We start from the raw sequence: 21,718 nt of genomic DNA, 5'->3' as shown, positions 1-21,718 counted from the left end.
TTTCCTTTTAAGTTTCTAATACATGGGAAAGGATATGTCAGAGAGATGGCGAACATAATAAGCACACTGGGAGAAATTTAGGCAGAAATAGGAGGATTTGGCTTAAACTCCAAGCTCTTAAAAAGTAATCCGAGCTCTTGAGTTTCAGATGTCATTATTGGGGGAAAAAGCACACATACACACACATACACATACATATGTATGCATGCATACTCGGTCAGTGTCTGACTCTTTTCAACCCCACCAGGCTCCTCTGTCCGTGGGATTTCTCAGGCAAGAATACTGGAGTGGGTTGTCATTTCCTTCTCCAGGGGATCTTCCCAAACCAGGGATCAGACCAGTGTCTCCGGGATTGGCAGGCAGATTCTTTACCACTTGAGCCACCTGGGAAGCCCCATAGTGAAAGTGAAGTCTCTCAGTTGTGTCCGACTCTTTGTGACCCCATGGACTGTAGCCTACCAGGCTCCTCCATCCGTGGGATTTTCCAGGCAAGAGTGCTGGAGTGGATTGCCGTTTCCTTCTCCAGGGGATCTTCCCGACCCAGGAATCGAACCTGGGTCTCCCACATTGCAGGCAGACGCTTTACCGTCTGAGCCACCAGGGAAGCAGGTGTGTGACACGTACACATACGTATAATGAGGCTCAGACATCCAGCCAGACGCATACAGAGTATCTGCTGTAGTAGATACAGATCTGCATGTCACAGCAAAGCTTGCTTGTTTTACCCTCAGATAAGCATTTATTATTATTATTATTCAAGAATAAACATGCTGCTAGCACAGTAGCTCTTCCAAATTTAAAGCTGTTTCAGGGTAAGTTGTGAACTACTCAGGAAACATTTGTTTTAAAGGGAGTCCTTTTTTTCTGTACATTCACTTTCAAGAGACTTATACAATAGTTCATCTTAATATAGGTAATATTATCATTGCATTTTATAGAGAAAGAATTTGAGGAACAGAGAGGTTACCTCACCTACCTAAGGTTAGAAATCTGATCAGGAGCAGAACTGTAATATGCACAATTTTAGTTCCAGTTTTAAAGATGAATATAAGCAGATCCATATGCACGTGTAGGCAGTTTCTAAATCAGAATTATTCTTTGCATACTGAAAATCACCAATAGTTTTGGTTTAAAAGCACCTTAGAACTTTAGATAATCAACTTGGAAATCATTGACCATGATGTCATACTTGTAATATACATATGCTTCAGAGAGTTGTGATAGATTTGGGGGATTTAGCCATATTTCACAGTGTTGAAAAGCAAGTCGATATAGACTTTTGGCACAACAAAAATCATTTTAAAGACCTCTTCATCCCCAGTTAAGCTTTCCTCTTTCTTTTTTTCTCTTAATAATGAAAGATCATGAAGTAAAACATAAGGTAATTCATTCAGAAAAATAAAAACTCTAGAAAACTTACATTTGACTACCATACAGAAGAAGCAGACTAGCCATAATTCTTCCTGATTTGGAACACAAAAGGAATTTACTAAGTCTTCTCAAACATTGTAGTCATTTTTACATAAATCAAATATACAAAGACATTATCTCCACCCTCTGAATTTAACTTCGTGTGTTTATCTCTTCCTGTCTTCCCTAGGAGACACACCTATCTATAAAATACTTAAATGCTGATTCTTCTTGATCCACACTCTTTGCCCTCAACTCTATTGATTTCTTTTTATAATGCTGCTTGCTTTATGAAGCCAGTTTCTTTTTTTTTCTCCAAAAATATTTGTTGCTTATTTGTTACTGGCAAAGTGTCTGTAGTCCATCAGTCATTAATTTTATCAGCAAATAGAATAAAAAATTTGAAGAAATTTATAAGCTTTTATATGTAGCATTTCTCTATGATGTATACGTACTAAATGAAGAATGATGTCCCATTTATTTTAAAAATAAATTAGCAAAAAGAAAATTAAAACACTAATAATTCCACCATCTAGAAACAATTATTATTTAATCCTTCTAGATCTTATCCTAGGGTTCTATGTGTTATTTCAACTGAGAAATATTTCTTTACAGTTTTTTTTTTCTGAGTTTTTCTGATAAAAGACATGACCCTGAAAGGAGATCCTTTTTAAAACACTTGATTCCCAATCTTCTTTGTTGAAAAGAAATATATCTACAATAGATTAGATTCTAGCATATATATACTCATCTCACAATCCCACTTTTTTTCTCCTTCCCTCTTGATCCTTGAGTTTTTAGACTTAAAGTATTTATTCTAAACATAATGAACAGATTCTTAAAGCATATAAGTTGCTTTAAGCTAGGCATTTCTCTGGCATTTCAACAAAAGTAAGGAATAAACACATTAATACCAACACTTTGTGTCTTTATGCATATGTTTAAATGTCATTATCCTTTACAGACTCATAGAAATGCTGTTGCTAGCCAGACTGCATGTCTAAAAATGACTGCTATGTGTGACTGCACTTTTAAAGTGTCCCATAGCTGGTAAAGAAGCCCTATTGGAATCTTGAAATTACTCCTCTGATGTCTTGTTGATGTTTCTATTCTCTCTCTGCTTTCAAATGCTTTATTAAAAACTTTTAAACTTCACTTTTTCAAGTGAAATAAGGTAATTTGAATTAACTCAGTCTAAGATGATATTAGCCAATACTTTTTATTAAATTTATTTAATAGGTTCACATTTTAAATAATTTAAAAACACTGTAGTAGTTGTTGATAGTAGTTGCCTTTGAGAGAGGCTCTGGAAAGGAAAAGGAAAGCCTTACTCTCTGTCCTAACGTGTATTATTTCCTATAGTTTATTTATTATTTATTATTTATTTATTTATTTATTTTTACTGTATTGGTTTTGCCATACATTGACATGAATCCAGCACGGGTGTATATGCGTTCCCAAACATGAACCCCCCTCCCACCTCCCTCCCCATAACATCTCTCTGGGTCATCACCGTGTACCAGCCCCAAGCATGCTGTATCCTGCGTCGGACTTAGACTGGCGAGTCGATTCTTACATGATAGTATACATGTTACAATGCCATTCTCCCAAATCATCCCACCCTCTCCCTCTCACTCAGAGTCCAAAAGTCCGTTATACACATCTGTGTCTTTTTTGCTGTCTTGCATACAAGGTCGTCATTGCCATCTTCCTAAATTCCATATATATGTATTAGTATACTGTATTGGTGTTTTTCTTTCTGGCTTACTTCACTCTGTATAATCGGCTCCAGTTTCATCCATCTCATCAGAACTGATTCAAATGTATTCTTTTTAACGGCTGAGTAATACTCCATTGTGTATATGTACCACAGCTTTCTTATCCATTCATCTGCTGATGGACATCTAGGTTGTTTCCATGTCCTGGCTATTATAAACAGTGCTGCGATGAACATTGGGGTACATGTGTCTCTTTCAATTCTGGTTTCCTCGGTGTGCATGCCCAGCAGTGGGATTGCTGGGTCATAAGGTAGTTCTATTTGCAATTTTTTAAGGAATCTCCACACTGTTTTCCAAAGTGGCTGTACTAGTTTGCATTCCCACCAACAGTGAAAGAGGGTTCCCTTTTCTCCACGCCCTCTCCAGCATTTATTGCTTGCAGATTTTTGGATCGCAGCCATTCTGACTGGTGTGAAGTGGTACCTCATTGTGGTTTTGATTTGCATTTCTCTAACAATGAGTGATGTTGAGCATCTTTTCATGTGTTTGTTAGCCATCCGTATGTCTTCTTTGGAGAAATGTCTATTTAGTTCTTTGGCCCATTTTTTGATTGGGTCGTTTATTTTTCTGGAATTGAGCTGCATAAGTTGCTTGTATATTTTTGAGATTAGTTGTTTGTCAGTTGCTTCATTTGCTATTATTTTCTCCCATTCAGAAGGCTGTCTTTTCACCTTGGTTATATTTTCCTTTGTTGTGCAGAAGCTTTTAATTTTAATTAGATCCCATTTGTTTATTTTTGCTTTTATTTCCAGAATTCTGGGAGGTGGATCATAGAGGATCCTGCTGTGATTTATGTCGGAGAGTGTTTTGCCTATGTTCTCCTCTAGGAGTTTTATAGTTTCTGGTCTTACATTTAGATCTTTAATCCATTTTGAGTTTATTTTCGTGTGCGGTGTTAGAAAGTGATCTAGTTTCATTCTTTTACAAGTGGTTGACCAGTTTTCCCAGCACCACTTGTTAAAGAGATTGTCTTTACTCCATTGTATATTCTTGTCTCCTTTGTCAAAGATAAGGTGTCCATATGTGTGTGGATTTATCTCTGGGCTTTCTATTTTGTTCCATTGATCTATATGTCTGTCTTTGTGCCAGTACCATACTGTCTTGATGACTGTGGCTTTGTAGTAGAGCCTGAAGTCAGGCAAGTTGATTCCTCCAGTTCCGTTCTTCTTTCTCAAGATTGCTTTGGCTATTCGAGGTTTTTTGTATTTCCATACAAATCTTGAAATTATTTATTCTAGTTCTGTGAAAAATATGGCTGGTAGCTTGATAGGGATTGCATTGAATTTATAAATTGCTTTGGGTAGTATACTCATTTTCACTATATTGATTCTTCCGATCCATGAACATGGTATATTTCTCCATCTATTAGTGTCCTCTTTGATTTCTTTCATCAGTGTTTTATAGTTTTCTACATATAGGTCTTTAGTTTCTTTAGGTAGATATATCCCTAAGTATTTTATTCTTTTCGTTGCAATGGTGAATGGAATTGTTTCCTTAATTTCTTTTCTACTTTCTCATTATTAGTGTATAGGAATGCAAGGGATTTCTGTGTGTTGATTTTATATTGCAACTTTACTATATTCATTGATTAGCTCTAGTAATTTTCTGGTGGAGTCTTTAGGGTTTTCTATGTAGAGGATCATGTCATCTGCAAACAGTGAGAGTTTTACTTCTTCCTTTCCAGTTTGGATTCCTTTTATTTCTTTTTCTGCTCTGATTGCTGTGGCCAAAACTTCCAGAACTATGTTGAATAGTAGTGGTGAAAGTGGGCACCCTTGTCTTGTTCCTGACTTTAGGGGAAATGCTTTCAATTCACCATTGAGGATAATGTTTGCTGTGGGTTTGTCATATATAGCTTTTATTATGTTGAGGTATGTTCCTTCTATTCCTGCTTCTGGAGAGTTTTTATCATAAATGGATGTTGAATTTTGTCAAAGGCCTTCTCTGCATCTTTTGAGATATTCATATGGCTTTTATTTTTCAATTTGTTGATGTGGTGAATTACATTGATTGATTTGCGGATATTGAAGAATCCTTGCATCCCTGGGATAAAGCCCACTTGGTCATGGTGTATGATCTTTTTAATGTGTTGTTGGATTCTGATTGCTAGAATTTTGTTGAGGATTTTTGCATCTATGTTAATCAATGATATTGGCCTGTAGTTTTCTTTTTTTGTAGTATCTTTGTCAGGTTTTGGTATTAGGGTGATGGTGGCCTCATAGAATGAGTTACGAAGTTTACCTTCCTCTGCAATTTTCTGGAAGAGTTTGAGGAGGATAGGTGTTAGCTCTTCTCGAAATTTTTGGTAGAATTCAGCTGTGAAGCTGTCTGGACCTGGGCTTTTGTTTGCTGGAAGATTTCTGATTACAGTTTCAATTTCCGTGCTTGTGATGGGTCTGTTAAGATTTTCTATTTCTTCCTGGTTCAGTTTTGGAAAATTGTACTTTTCTAAGAATTTGTCCATTTCTTCCACGTTGTCCATTTTATTGGCATACAACTGCTGATAGTAGTCTCTTATGATCCTTTGTATTTCTGTGTTGTCTGTTGTGATCTCTCCATTTTCATTTCTAATTTTATTGATTTGATTTTTCTCTCTTTGCTTCTTGATGAATCTGGCTAATGGTTTGTCAGTTTTATTTATCCTGTCAAAGAACCAGCTTTTGGCTTTGTTGATTTTTGCTATGGTCTCTTTTGTTTCTTTTGCATTTATTTCTGCCCTAATTTTTAAGATTTCTTTCCCTCTACTAACTCTGGGGTTCTCCAGTTCTTCCTTTTCTAGTTGCTTTAGGTGTAGAGTTAGGTTGTTTATTTGACTTTTTTCTTGTTTCTTGAGGTATGCCTGTATTGCTATGAACTTTCCTCTTAGCACTGCTTTTATAGTGTCCCACAGGTTTTGGGTTGTTGTGTTTTCATTTTCATTAGTTTCTATGCATATTTTGATTTCTTTTTTGATTTCTTGTGTGATTTGTTGGTTATTCAGAAGTGTGTTGTTCAACCTCCATATGTTGGAACTTTTAATTGTTTTTCTCCTGTAATTGAGATCTAATCTTTTTTTGCATGTTAGAATGTCATTGCCATCTTCCTAAATTCCACTGTATTGGTGTTTTTGATTCAAAATGTGCTGAGTAATACTGCATGAACATTTTTGTGTCTCTTTCAATTTTTCTGATTGCTGTCATTGATTTTGCAATTTTTGGTTTTTATGTGTTCAAGCCATTTGTTGAATCTTTATGTGTTTCATCCTGTAATTGAGATCTAATCTTAATGCATTATGGTCAGAAAAGATGCTTGGAATGATTTCGATTTTTTGAATTTATCAAGTTTAGATTTATGGCCCAGGATGTGATCTATCCTGGAGAATGTTCCATGAGCACTTGAGAAAAAGGTGAAATTCATTGTTTTGGGGTGAAATGTCCTATAGATATCAATTAGGTCTAACTGGTCTAATGTATCATTTAAAGTTTGCGTTTCTTTGTTGATTTTCTGTTTAGTTGATCTGTCCATAGGTGTGAGTGGGGGTATTAAAGTCTCCCACTATTATTGTGTTATTGTTGATTTCCCCTTTCATACTTGTTAGCATTTGTCTTACGTATTGCGGTGCTCCTAAATTGGGTGCATATATATTTATAATTGTTATATCTTCTTCTTGGATTGATCCTTTGATCATTATGTAGTGGCCTTCTTTGTCTCTTTTCACAGCCTTTGTTTTAAAGTCTATTTTATCGGATATGAGTACTGCCACTCCTGCTTTCTTTTGGTCTCTATTTGCATGGAATATCTTTTTCCAGCCCTTCACTTTCAGTCTGTATGTGTCCCTTGTTTTGAGGTGGGTCTCTTGTAAGCAGCATATAGAGGGGTCTTGTTTTTGTATCCATTCAGCCAGTCTTTGTCTTTTGGTTGGGGCGTTCAACCCATTTACGTTTAAGGTAATTACTGATAAGTATGATCCCGTTACCATTTACTTTATTGTTTTGGGTTCGGGTTTATACACCCTTTTGTGTTTCCTGTCTAGAGAATATCCTTTAGAATTTGTTGGAGAGCTGGTTTGGTGGTGCTGAATTCTCTCAGCTTTTGCTTGTCTGTAAAGCTTTTGATTTCTCCTTCGTATTTGAATGAGATCCTTGCTGGGTACAGTAATCTGGGCTGTAGGTTATTGTCTTTCATCACTTTAAGTATGTCTTGCCATTCCCTCCTGGCCTGAAGAGTTTCTATTGAAAGATCAGCTGTTATCCTTATGGGAATCCCCTTGTGTGTTATTTGTTGTTTTTCCCTTGCTGCTTTTAATATTTGTTCTTTGTGTTTGACCTTTGTTAATTTGATTAATATGTGTCTTGGGGTGTTTCGCCTTGGGTTTATCCTGTTTGGAACTCTCTGGGTTTCTTGGACTTGGGTGATTATTTCCTTCCCCATTTTAGGGACGTTTTCAACTATTATCAACTCAAGGATTTTCTCATGGTCTTTCTTTTGTCTTCTTCTTCTGGGACTCCTATAATTCAAATGTTGGAGCGTTTCATATTGTCCTGGAGGTCTCTGAGATTGTCCTCATTTCTTTTAATTCGTTTTTCTTTCCTCTCTGATTCATTTATTTCTACCATTCTATCTTCTATTTCACTAATCCTGTCTTCTGCCTCCGTTATTATGCTATTTGTTGCCTCCAGAGTGTTTCTGATCTCATTTATTGCATTATTCATTATATATTGACTCTTTTTTATTTCTTCTAGGTCCTTGTTAAACCGTTCTTGCATCTTCTCAATCCTTGTCTCTAGGCTATTTATCTGTGATTCCATTTTGATTTCAAGATTTTGGATCATTTTCACTATCTATATTTGGAATTCTTTCTCAGGTAGATTCCCTACCTCTTCCTCTTTTGTTTGGTTTGGTGGGCATCTCTCCTTTTCCTTTACCTGCTGAGTATTCCTCTGTCTCTTCATCTTGGTTATATTGCTGCGTTTGGGGTGGCCTTTTATATTCTGGTAATTTGTGGAGTTCTTTTTATTATGGAGCTTCCTCACTGTGGTTGGGGTTGTATCAGTGGCTTGTCTAGGTTTCCTGGTTAGGGAGGCTTGTGTTGGAGTTCTGGTGGGTGGAGCTGGGTTTCTTCTCTCTGGAGTGCAGTGGAGTGACCAGTAATGGGTTATGAGACGTCAAAGGTTTTGGAATAACTTTGAGCTGCCTGTATATTGAAGCTCAGGGGTGTGTTCCTGTGTTGCTGGAGAATTTGCGTGGTATGTCTTGTTCTGGAACTTGTTGGTCCTTGGGTGGAGCTTGATTTCAGTGTAGGTATGGAGGCATTTGATGAGCTCCTATTGCTTAATGTTCCCTGAATTCAGGAGTTCTCTGATGTTTTCAGGCTTTGGACTTAAGCCTCCTGCTTCTGGTTTTCAGTTTTATTTTTACAGTAGCCTCTAGACTTCTCCATCTATACAGCACTGATGATAAAACATCTAGGTTAAAGATGAAAAGTTTCTCCACATTGAGGGACACTCAGAGAGGTTCACTGAGTTACAAGGAGAAGAGAAGAGGGAGGGGGTAGTTAGAGGTGACTGGAATGAGATGCGGTGAAATCAAAAGAGGAGAGAGCAAGCTAGCCAGTAGTCACTTCCTTATGTGCGTTCCATAGTCTGGACTGCTCAGAGGTATTTACAGAGTTATACAGGGAAGAGGAGAGGGAGGAAGTAGACAGAGGTGGCCAGGAGGATAAGAGAGAGGAATGAGAAGGAGAGAGACAAATCCTGCCAGTAACGAGTTCCTTCGGTGTTCTCCACCGTCTGGAACACACAGAGATTCACAGAGTTGGATAGAGAAGAGATGGAGGAGAAAAGAGACAGAGGCCACCTGGTGGAGAAAAAGGAGAGTCCAAAGGAGGAGAGAGTGGTCAAGCCAGTAATCTCGCTCCCAGGTAAAATTGGGTAGTGAAGTTTGGGTTTTTAAATGTACAAAATTGACAACAAAAACCAAAGAGCAAAGATTAAAAATCTAGAATAGAGGTTGGATTTTCAAAAATACAATATTAAAGAAAAGAAGCAGAAGGTAAAAGGAAAAAAGAAAAAAAAAGGAAAAGAAAAAAAAGCCACAAGATTTAAAAAAGAAAAAGAAAAAAAAAAACCAATAACCACCCAAAGACTATATATGGTGTTTGCCTTAAAAAAATTTAAAAAAGAGTCGGTTTTTTTTTCATAGTAATAATAGGTTATAGAAATAAAAATTAGAGGAGAAATAGAAGACTTAACTATTAAAAAAAAAGTTAGAAAAAAAAGAAAAAAGAAAAGGAATGATTTTAAAAATAGTAAAAATATATCTGGCTCTTCTCGGATGTTGTGGGCAGTGTGGGGTCACTTCCAAGGCAGTTCCCTCTGTTAAACTTCTTCTTTATGCTGGTTTTTTAGGCTCACTAGTTCATTCGCACTGTGGGGAGGGGGGATGCTGCAAACAAATAGCACTGTCGTGTGCACACAGTGTCTCAGCCCCACTGGACCTGTCCCTTCTCGCAGCGTACAAACCGCTCCGGCTCTACGATGCTCAGCCGGGAACTGTCTGAGGCCGGCCCTAGGCTGCGTGCACTTCCCCGGTCCAAGCCGCTCAGGTTCAGCGCTCAGGCAGCCCTCAGAGGCACAGATTCGGTTGGGACTGCGTTTTGTGCCCTTCCCAGGTCCGAGTAGCTCAGGAGTTTGGCGAGCGCGATCGCTGCGACTTGTCGCCTTTTCTGCCTTTGCTGCTCAGTTTTCTGGGTGGACTGCTGGCTCCCCTTGTGAGGCAGATGGTGACTGTCCAGCACCCCCAGAAGTCTTAGCAAAGAAGCCTGTTTGCAGTTTGGTAAGTAAAGTCTCTCTGGGTCTACAATTGCCCCTTTCCAGTCCTTACGGCTCTGGCTGCCTGTCCCCGGCGGGGGATGGTCTGCAGCCGGCTTTTCCGTTCCGTCCTTTGTTCTGTGCTCGGTCCTGGCGGTGTCTTATGTTCGAGCTTTTCGTGTGGTAGCTATCCCACAGTCTGATTTGCTAGCCCAAGTTAGATCGTTCTGGTTGCGCGTGGGGCGTTCCTGCCCCGTTCTTACAAAGCACTGCAGTCCGCACCTCCCGCGCCTCCCTGCCCTGCCCCCACTTCCTAATGGCGGATGCAGGTGTCTGTGCTGCTTTTCCACTGGGGGAGTTACTGTGGGCTTGTAATCTGTTGGTTTTAATTATTTATTTATTTTTCCCTTCTTGTTATGTTGCCCTCTGTGTTTCCAGGGCTCGCCACAGACTCAGCAGGGAGAGTGTTTCCTGGTGTTTGGAAACCTCTCTTCTTAAAATTCCCTTCCTGGGACGGGCTTCCCTTCCCGGGACGGAGCTCCCTCCCCACCTCCTTTGTCTCCTTTTTTGGCTTTTATATTTTTTCCTACCTGTTTTTGAAGACAATGGTCTGCTTTTCTGGTTGCCTGATGTCCTCTGCCAGCCTACGGAAGTTGTTTTGTGGAGTTTGCTCAGCGTTGAAACGTTCTTTTGAGGAATTTGTGAGGGAGAAAGTGGTCTTCCTGTCCTATTCCTCCGCCATCTTAGGACCGCCCTGCTATAGTTTATTTTTTAAACGTCCCCAGACTCTCTGGGCCCTGGAATTTTCCCATTTGTTTTCTTATTTAAATAAAATAAAAATGTTAAAAATTTATTCTGAAATCGCTGTTTCTTGGAACCATGGCCTCCAGTACAGCAAAGCTTACACTGCCCTGCAGTGCCTGCCCTGAGGATGTAACATTGACATCCTTACCAATGACAAATGAGAAATCAAGTTAACTAGGCATTGCTGTAGCAGTTCAACATAGTATAAGTAAGTTTATGCCCTGGTAGGGGCTTCCCCAGTGGCTCAGCAGTAAAAGAATCTGCCTGCCAGTGCAGAGCCATAGGAGATGCAGGTTTGATCCATGGATCGGGAAGATCCTCTGGAGGAGAGCATGGCAACCCACTCCAGTATTCTTTCCTGGAGAATCTCCATGGACAGATGGGCTGGAGGGTTACAGTTCATGGGATTGCAAAGAATCAGACACGACTAAAACAACTTAAGTTTATTCTATGTAGAATCGTTTACTTAACCCTACCATCCTCAAAATCACACTTAATAATCTAGTTAGCTTTAGCCAGATAATTATCAGTCACTCTGTTATATGTGTGTCGCTTCTAAGTCATTACAAATTAAAGAGAGTTGGCTTCCATCTCCAGGCCAACAGCTCCTGTGTTCAAAGGTGGAGTGGATTACCCAGGGGAAAGGTAGGGTGTACTTTCTGTAGACCGGCCTCAGACAGATCTGGACAAACCCGGTTGGGGAGGTACTCAAGAGATCCAAACTTGAAATACTGGATTAAATAACCTTTAATGTCCCTCAAGCTCATAGATTCTATGGCTCACTGCCCCTAGTTGAATTGGAAAGCTGAACAAGTAGTCACTCTTTTCCCTTATATCAGCAACCATTCACTACTTTATCAGCCAGTCTCACTGCATGTTTTCATAGAACTCCCAATGAAGGTAGCTGAGGCTGTTTTCCTGTTTGTTGTAAGAGATGTTGACATCTCACTGCAGTGTGTGTTACAGGATCGTGTTTCGTATTGATCTTTCTCTTTAGAGCAGTGCCTGGTGTACGTATTTCAGACAGAACAGCTTCATCTGTATTGAATGTCTCTTAAAAGGATATCTGTCTCGATGAAGCCATATACTTGTGTCAGGCGGGTGTACGCTCCTTGGTTCTGTCTCATCACAACAAAGATTTGGAGTGACGGACATTGAAGCCCTCGGCGTGTCACAGCTCTCAGGTCTTGGACAGACCATGTTATAGCTCTCAGGTCTTGAACGGACTGTGTTATAGCTCTTAGACAAATCAGTGTTACTGATTGGTTACTATTTTACTATTGTTTACTATTTTATTTAGAAAATAGCAGGAAAATCTTTCTTTGAGGTGTGAGGGAATGTCGACCCAAGGACACAAAGAGAAAAGTGCCCCAGCGCGTGGGAGAGAGAGAGGCCCCCAGCCCTTTGGCTCCTCTTTTTATATGTTTTTTCTCCCCTGGGCCTGCCTTATGTAAATTGGGCCAGCCAGGAGTGGTGTTTATTCTACCTGAGGGCCTCACTCCGGTCCTCGGACCTTCCTTTGTTCTATTTTCATGGGGTTTTCCCTTCCTTGTCTTTTAGCCACCGCCATTCTGAACTCCTGTTTCAGATTCTAACTACCTAACACCTGTATCTATCTTTTTCCACATAAAGACTTATCCTGTGTAACTGAAATATCAATAAGGCTGCTTCTTCTCTGACCAAGACTAACTGTGGGGTCTTCCAAGTACTGAAAGTGTTAGTCGCTCAGTCCTGTCTGACTCTTTGCAACCCCATGGACTATAGCCCACCAGACCTGCCCCTGTCCATGGAATTCTCCAGGCAAGAATACTAGAGTGGGTTGCCATTCCCTTCTCCAGGGGATCTTCCTGACCCAAGGATCAAACCCGGGTCTCCTGCATTGCAGGCAGATTCTTTACTGTCTGAGCCACCAGGGAAGCCCCAAATACCGGGAGACATCAAAAAGAACATCCCCAACCAGGGTTCTCGCTAGAGTAATTTCATTAGGTTTATTTTTGACTGTAAGAGTGATTATCAGTTTACTATTTATCCCATTAAATTAAAAGACTCTCGATGTTTTGTGCTTCCCCTTCCATTTTCCAAACTATTATATGCTGTAATTGTCCTATTAAAGAGTTAGTTTTTACAAATGAGTTCATTGTATTGATCATGAAGTTCTAAGGTATACAGTTCTGCTCTTTGTGATGATTTACTTCACTTTGTAAAAGAGCCCTTTAGTTTTCAAAAACAATTAAGATTTACATAATGACATCTGAGATGAGATGGTTGGATGCCATCAGTGACTCAGTGGAAAAGAGTTTGAGCAGACTCCGGGAGATAGTAAAGGACAGGGAAGCCTGGAGCACTGCAGTTGCTGCAGGGGTCACAAAGATTGAACATGACTAGCAACTGAATAAACAATGACATCTCAGAACTATTATAAGCAGAAGGGTGGTATTGGGTTTTATAGTTTCACAGTCCTTGTCCTTATTCTCTTGGTATATTTTAAAGTAGCTTCACAGTCATTTTATTAAAACTTGCTTTCGCTTCCTTTATGGGGTTGCACAGAAAAATTTTAAAATATAACCAATCTACATAGAAATTGTCAAGGTCTATGAATCTTCTTCAATACTCGTGTTCAGCAGTCTCACAGAATTATCCTTGATCCTTTAGGCATTTGTAAATGATCTCTGTCACCTGGCTGGGTAGAAATCCCGAATCCCAGCCAGTTGGTAACTCTTTCAAACATACTTTCATCCTTTGTTGAGAGTTAGATAGTCAAGATTCAGTGAGGATGATCTGCTGTGGTGGTTTGCAACTTGCCATCAAGATGAGAAACAAGTAGGTGAAGCTGTCGGCACTTGCATTGTAACTGAGCATTCATTCCTTTGGGCTTCCCTGGTGGCTCAGCAGTAACAAATCCACTTGCAGTGGAGGAGCCGAAGGAGCTGTCATCAGGAAGAGCCCCTGGAGGAGGACCTGGCTACCCACTCCAATATTCTTGCCTGAAGAATCCCGTGGACAGAGGAGACTGGTGGACTGCAGTCCATAGAGTGGCAAAAAGCCAGACCCGACTGAAGCAACTTAGCATGCAACATGCACGCATTCGTTCATCTAGCAAACATGATTGCACATTTGAAAAGTGAAAATGTTGGTCGCTTCAGTCCAGTTGAGTTCAGTCGCTCAGTCGTGTCTGACTCTGCGACCCCATGAATTGCAGCACGCCAGGCCTCCCTGTCCATCACCAACTCCTGGAGTTCACTCAGACTCATGTCCATCGAGTCGGTGATGCCATCCAGCCATCTCATCCTCTGTTGTCCCCTTTCCTCCTGCCCCCAGTCCCTCCCAGCATCAGAGTCTTTTCCAATGAGTCAGCTCTTCACATCAGGTGGCCAAAGTACTGGAGTTTCAGCTTTAGCGTCATTCCTTCCAAAGAAATCCCAGGGTTGATCTCCTTCAGAATGGACTGGTTGGATCTCCTTGCAGTCCAAGGGACTCTCAAGAGTCTTCTCCAACACCACAGTTCAAAAGCATCAGTTCTTCGGTGCTCAGCTTTCTTCACAGTCCAACTCTCACATCCATACATGACCACTGGAAAAACCATAGCCTTGACTAGACGGACCTTAGTCTGCAAAATAATGTCTCTGCTTTTGAATATGCTGTGTTGGTTGCTTAGTTGTGTCCAATTCTTTGCAACCCCGTGGACTGCCAGTACAGGAGACACAAGAGACTTTGGTTCAATCCCTGGGTCAGGAAGATCCCCTGGAATAGGAAATGGCAAACCTGCTCCAGTATTCTTGCCTGGAAAATTCCATGGATGGAGGAGACTGGCAGGCTACAGTCCATGGGCCCCAGAGAGTCAGACAGGACTGAGTGACTAAACAAACACACCCATTGAACATTTACATGGTAAACACTAAATGAGGAGTCAAAAATCTAAAGGAGAAGAAGGCTCAGAATCTGCCTTCAAGGAGACCATAATAATCGGGGAAGCACTCAGGTAAAGTGTCTTGTGTTCTGACAAGAGTGAGCAAAGAGGTAGGGTTGCTGCCTTCTGCCCCAGGGGGAGATTCAGGGACAGTCACCAGACTAAATCTTTATAGGACGAATAGGTGTTCTCCTGGCAAACAAAGGAGAAGAAAGAGCTTCAAGCAGAGACAGTTTTACAGGGCATGCTGCATGGTGAGACTGAAAAAGGAGAGTTGAGGGAACCATAGAAGAATTTGAAGCCAGAGAGTAACCTGGTCTGATTCATAAATTAGAAAGACCCCTCTAAGTTTTCTAAAGATAGGAAAACTGAAAGCAGGAAGAGCTGCCTATTGGGAAACAACTGCAGTGATTCCAGTGATGAACCGTGAGAGCTTACACTGTGGCAGTGGGGATAAAAAAGAAGGACATGGGATGAGAGGTTTCTATAGCAGAATTGATGAATTCTAAGTGGCAGAGATTCAAGCAAGTAGGATGTACGCCTTACTTTCAATGAATTAGCAATCTTGAGGAAACATGTAAACTCTCAACCTTATTATGCAATGTTATATTCAAAGTGCTGCATTCACAGTAGGGTTTCTCATCCTATGAGTCCTTCTTGTAGGAAATAATAGTAGTTTGGGGGTTTTTTGTTTGTTTTCTGGGAAAATTTCCAACTGGGAGAGTTTCAGCCCCAGTCATTGTTGATGTGAATAACTAGAAAAGGAAAGAGTTTAAGATTTAAAAATACTAAGATGTGGTTGGTAAAGCAGATGGCAGGAAAAAAAAAAGTTTTTGCAGTGAAATTTGAAGAGAGTTGAGGGAAAGGAAACCCAAGCCCCCGACCTGTAGTCTCACAACTCCTATGAAGAGGGAGAAAAAGATGTGTGGAGCTTGGTGACTACATCTCTTTAGCATGGAGTGACCCTGGGCAGCAGCGCTGACTCTACACAGTGTCAGCCTGGATATGAGGGAGCTATCTGAGAAGTGTTAGCCAAGAAAGGCAAGTTTCCCCAGGTCTTATTTTCATCTCATGCATCCAGATGACTTTTCATTTCTGTGACCACAGCAGGATCTTGGTGGCAGAGGTGCACAAATCTAAGTTGTAAACTGAAAACCATAACGTCTAAATGCAGAGCCAGACAGTGAAAGGAAAACACATGTAATATTCGTGTACACATCATTTGCAGCAAAGCAAATTTATTTCCCAGCAACATGCAAGACTGAGGAGAAGGAAATTCAGAAGTTTCTTGCAAACAAGGGAGGCTCACTGGGGGCAGTAGTACCCATTATTAATAGTTTAAAGTGTTTAAGGTGGCGTTTCTATTTTCATTATGTAGAGTGTTGACTTTTTATTTTAGAAAGGGTAAATATTTGCAAGGGACTTCATGGATTCACTTCTGACCGTGCTCTCTATCAGGCCTTAAATTTGAAAACTGCATATACTATAGAACTCTATCCTAAGGGTTTCTAAGAGTTCCACATGTACAAATTTCCATGGAACCCTGGGCAAGAGATTCATTTTGCCCAGAAAGAAATGTGGGAGAAGGATGTAAGAGGGAGTGACATTTGAACTGGGCTTTAAGAATGAGAGAGATTTCACCAAAGAGGCAATAGCAGGAAGCATGAAGATGCAGAGTATGTGGAAGAACAGCAAGTAGCAATTCACAGTAACTAAGGCATATGCTCCAGCATTCTGGCCTGGAGAATTCCATGGACTATATAGTTCATGGGGTCTCAGAGAGTCGGACACGACTGAGCGACTTTCACTTCACTTCACCCAAGTGAAGAGTGAGAGGAAGGGTCAGAACCAAAGGTGGAAATATTTGTCAGGGTTATTCTGTTAAAGGTTCCAGTAAACTCAATTGGATAGTCCTACTTACTTTTTGCCAAAGGTTAGATTTAAAACATTAGGAACAAGCGAGGCCCTCTAAAATTGGAGTTGCTCTTTCTCTTCTCAAAGATGGTAATAGTTGGTGAATTTTTGAGAGTTGGTGGAATTACCCTGAAGGGTTCCATTATTCCCATGAAAATTAGTAGTTCTTGTGGTAAGGAAATGTTTTAGGAATTGTTGATAATAGGTATGTCAACAACTTCCAATTGCATAATGCCCCTAGAAAGATCCAAATCTTTTTCATGTGTTTCTTTCATACTCCAGAAATAGTTTTGGCAAATGTTCAGAGAAGGCAGAAATTTGCCAGAACATACTCGTTAAAACCCCAGCTCACCTCTTTATGGAAACAATCTTGGACAAATCCTTTGTATGTCATTCAGACCCTCTAACTCGACTTTGGTGTCCATATGTATCATGTTATGAAACGTATGCATGCTTAAATTTTTTCCTTTCTGTAATTAGCCTAAGTGCTGCAATTTGACCTGAGTCATAATTTTGAAAGTCATCATTTCTTGTTTAGTTAAAACTTTTACTTCCAGATCTTTATTAATACTTCCACAAGGGATTAGGAAACATCACAACATATGAATTGAAGTACTTCAGTGTTTTAAAAAACATAAATTCATGAATGACACTGAAGATAAAAAGTGGTACTATTTATAAGTCTTAAGTTCATTGTCTTCTCCCTTAAAATCAAACCCAGATATCATTCTAGGAAGGACTTTAACAAAGTTAAACAATAGAAGTAACAGGATCTTAAAACTATGGAAAATACCGTAGTTGTTTCAATCAAATCAGATATAACAACTTAAGTCTGGTTGGAGATGGATGACAGATTTCAGTAATGGTTTAGGGCCGTTTGCTAACTGATTATTAGTTTAGAGTTACCCTTAAATTAATGTTGAATATATTTCAAATTCCAAAGCTTGTTCATGCATTCAATTATAATTCCCCTTGCCCCTAATTGGACTTTGCTGGTGGCTCAGATGGTAAAGAATCTGCCCACAATGCTGGAGAACCAGGTTCCATCCCTCGGGAAGATCCCCTGAAGAAGAGAATGGCTACCCACTCCAGTATTCTTGCCTGGAGAATCCCATGGACAGAGGAGTCTGGCGGAGTATAGTCCATGGGGTTGCAAAGAGTCAGACACAACTGAAGCGACTTAGCATGCATGCAGTAACTTATTGAAGGGGAGAGAGTTAATAACCGTCAAATTTTTCCACAATGTATTGGGAAAACTTAGTAGTGGGAAATAAATGAGGGGCTTTGGTTTACCTCGTTTGGCCACCCTAGAGCCCACAGGAAGTCTAGAAACACCTCCCGGTATTACTAAGAGGCAGATAGAATCAGTTTGATTGGGTAGCTTCAGAACACCCTGCATATGTGACTTTCAGTTGCAATTGTTAACACTAATAGCATCTTGTTACTTGATTTCAAAACAGATTCTATATGGGGTACCTGAAGGTCCTTCCCATACTCTGCCAACCAAACAGCTAGTGCTATTTTTAATGGAAGCAGGCAGTCCGTAATTTCCATGACCGTTGCTTAGAGTGAGTTGGCAAGTTCAAAGCAGCTTTCATGAATATTCCCTGGGGGTTGTCAGTAAAAATTGGAAGTCTAGTAAAGTTATTTTTTTCCCAAATGGATGAAGGTTTTGGTTTTATTTTGTTTTTCGCATCTGTATGATATTTTGTGAGATTATTAAAGGATATATCAGACCAGTTTTTTAGGCTTTATTTCAACCTATCAACCGAGCATAATTTTTATTAAGCAACGCTCCACCTCTGATTAGATTTCCAGATGTGTAACTGTTTCTGTTGTCTTCAAAGAGACAATCTGGGGTGGATGTAGAGCTCCTTTTTATCAGCTTTCAAAAAGCAATTTTGTCTACCAGGCACCTATTCTACTGATATGGCCTGGCACATCTTTGCGACCCCATGGACTGTAGCCCACCAGGCTCCTCTGTCCATGGAATTTTCCAGGCAAGAATACTGGAATGGGTTGCCATTTCCTTCTCCAGGGGATCTTCCCAACCCAGGGATCAAACCTGTGTCTGCTGTGTCTCCTGCATTGGTAGGTGGGTTCTTTACCAGCTAAGCCACCAGGGAAGCCCCTTCTATTGATAGGTGGAGATAATTTTATTCTGATTATTTATATTCACTCCACAACCAAAGGTTAGGCAAGATCTACCACTGATACGTCACTCTCTAAAATGGTCATCAGAGACTCCCCGAGTCTTAGAAGAAACCAGAATCTTACAGATTGTTGCCTTCATCTCACAAAGGAAAAAATTAACACTCAGAGAAGTTATCTAACTTTTCTTCCACAAGTCTGCAGAGCTAGTTAGTAAAAGAACTAGCACTCGAAGGCACTAAATCTACACTAGAAAGAAATTAGGTGTCTCTCCTTCCTTTGCTTTCTGCTGTCTTTAGAGATCTAATTCCCCTTTGGTGAACTGCTGAGGGCAGTGAATACTGTTCATTCCCTAAACAAGCAGAGAGAGATTCTAGTCTACAAGGTCTTTCCTTTTGACATGGGAATGTGTTTTATTACCTTAAGAGAGCACAGTTATAGTAAATCCCCTAACTCAGTGCCTCTTCCACCTCATTAGTGGTAAAAACAAAAAAGGGAAATAAGTGATGACCAATCAGGATAATTGTCCACGTACTTAAAATGTATTTTAAATGATAGATACAAAGCATATATGCCCTTTTGGATGATTTATGTTATGATTAGTTTCAATGTAAATTTCTTTTAGATTTCCTTCCTGTGGTGGTAAACATTAGCATTTCAAAGGACAAAAGTCATATTCCACCAGAATACTTGGTTTCACTATTCTATGCAAAAAATAATAATCTAAGCCTTCCATGGTCTTATTAAGTACATGGAGATATTTTGTCAGGCTTACTCTTTTACTGAAAATAAAGTGATTTTCTAAATATCAGTATGTACTCTTTTAATGATCATGAAGCTTATTTCAAGCATTCATTTCAATTTTTAGTCATAGTATGCATTACTTTTGAAGAACTTTTAACCCTGAGTCATTTTTGGTCTTCACTTACCATGGAATAAGAAATTCATAATGAATTAAATGACAAATTAATGGTTTCTTTTGTAAAGATTCCAAAAAATTTAGTATGATTAAAAAGTAAAGGCTTTATTCTAAAAAAATTTATCTGTGGTTTCTTCTATTCCATTAGAAGTCAGCATAGTAGCTCCCATGGTAGGGGTAATGACTGAAATAGCCCAAGGGAGTTTCTGAGTGTTGGTGACACTTGAGTGCTGGACACATAGGTGTGCTCAGGAGTAAGTGGCACGTTTGTGTGAATGTTTCTGTAGGTATTTTATGTCAGTTCAAAGTAAAAAAAAGATTAAAGTGCTAAAGTAGGTCCTATGAAATTTGCCCTGTACAACTTACAAACATGTGACCTGTAGAATTCTGGTGGTGGTGTTTAGTCCCTGAGTCGTGTCTGACTCTTTGTGATGCCATAGTCTGGGGCCCACCAGGCTCCTCTGTCCATGGAATTTCCCAGGCAAGAGTGCTGTAGTGGTTTGCCATTTCCTTCTCCAGGGAATCTTCCTGACCCAGGGATCAAACTCACATCTCCCGCATTGACAGGCAGATTCTTTACCACTGAGCCACCTGGAAATCCCAGTAGTATTCTGTACTACTTATTATTTGATTTCAAATTTAAGAGAATAGAATGAAAAAAAAAAAAAACTGATGGACTGCTCCATTTTTTCCCTAAGTCCTTTCTGTTACTCTAATAGGAATTTAGATGTTAAATTACTAAGTATTTACCAATTCAGGGAAAAAATACTTAAACGTTAATTTTATTTGTCATTATGGTAAAAACAGAGTAGGACGTTACCTTCTGAGTTTCTGAAATGTGAATTCTTTTCTTTTTCAGGTATATTTTAAACATCCTATTAAAGACTATCTTTTAATAAAATGAAGTAGAACTCACTTTGAAGTAAAGTATTCTTCAGATTTATTTATGTGATCAGTAATACATGGCAACCCACTCCAGTACTCTGGCTTGGAGAATTCCATGGACAGAGGAGTCTGGCAGGCTATAGTCCATAGGCTCATAAAGAGTTGGACACGACTGAGCAACTAAACACTTTCAGTGCATGGTTCTTATTTTTTTCTGTGACTTGGAAACAAGGAGAAATGTTTACTCTTCAAATTAATCTTTGACAGGTTGCCTCTGCCAGAGCAGACCTTCATGGGCTACTGGACAATTGGTCAGTCAAGAAATGGAATGCAAAAACTGCTGTGTCCAGCAGAAACTCATCATATAGACATTAAGGTTGATATCATTATTTCTTCATTAGAATATTGAATGTTGTCTGTTTTTCAGTGTCTTCCCCAGAGGAAAATCTATTCAATCTTAGAGATGACTTATTCTGATGTTATTTCAGAATAGATTTAGCTTCTTCTGTGATTCTCAAGCGAATCTGGCCTCTGAGGGTCATGATATAGATAATGGCTAGTGATTGGTAGAATTCCTAAGAGCTAATCTGTATTTCAGGAAAGTCAGGTCGGACAGTTACTCCATTATGTTTGTTTTCAAGAAAAAAAGGCAAAGAAATATCAATCACTAGTTGCAGTAGCAATCCCGCTAGGTTTGACTGGGGAATTAGCTGCTTATAAAATCAATAGAAAGGACAAGAGGGACAGAAGTCAAGGGGCCACCACTGGACTTTTGGTTTCAGGATCAGTGTTTTTGCTTCTGCACAGTAAGACCGGACTAGCAAACTTTTCCTGTAAAGGGCTGGATAGTGGTGGCTCAGTGGGAAAGAACCCACTTACCAGTGCAGAAGACATTAGAGACCCGGGTTCGATCCCTGCTCCAGGAAGACCCCCACAGCAGGAAATGGCAACACCCTCCAGTATTCTTGACTGGAAAATTCCAAGGACAGAGGAGCCTGACTGGCTACAGTCCATAAGCTTGCAAAGAATCAAACATGACTGAGCAACTGAGCACACAGACACACAGACACACAGACACACAGACACACACACACACACACACACACACACACACACACACACACACACACTCTCACACACGAGTAAATATTTTAGGCATGGT

The 21,718-nt window shown here is 39.8% G+C and overlaps 1 protein-coding gene across 4 annotated transcripts in view; it reads left to right on the top strand.

The window, feature by feature from the left end:
- VWA8 (von Willebrand factor A domain containing 8) overlaps positions 1-21,718 on the top strand; it is a 383,005-nt gene that overhangs the window by 198,434 nt on the left and 162,853 nt on the right. For all 4 annotated transcript variants that reach the window (XM_015098045.3, XM_042254643.2, XM_060394273.1 and 1 more), the window contains exon 27: positions 20,824-20,932. In XM_015098045.3, the coding sequence (XP_014953531.3) occupies positions 20,824-20,932 (109 nt within the window). The remainder of the gene's footprint in view (positions 1-20,823; positions 20,933-21,718) is intronic.

This window comes from Ovis aries, chromosome 10, assembly GCF_016772045.2.
Source record: "Ovis aries strain OAR_USU_Benz2616 breed Rambouillet chromosome 10, ARS-UI_Ramb_v3.0, whole genome shotgun sequence".
Taxonomy (NCBI): Eukaryota; Metazoa; Chordata; class Mammalia; order Artiodactyla; family Bovidae; genus Ovis; species Ovis aries.
Note: the sequence above shows the minus strand (reverse complement) of the source record. Positions and strands in the feature narration are given on the sequence as shown.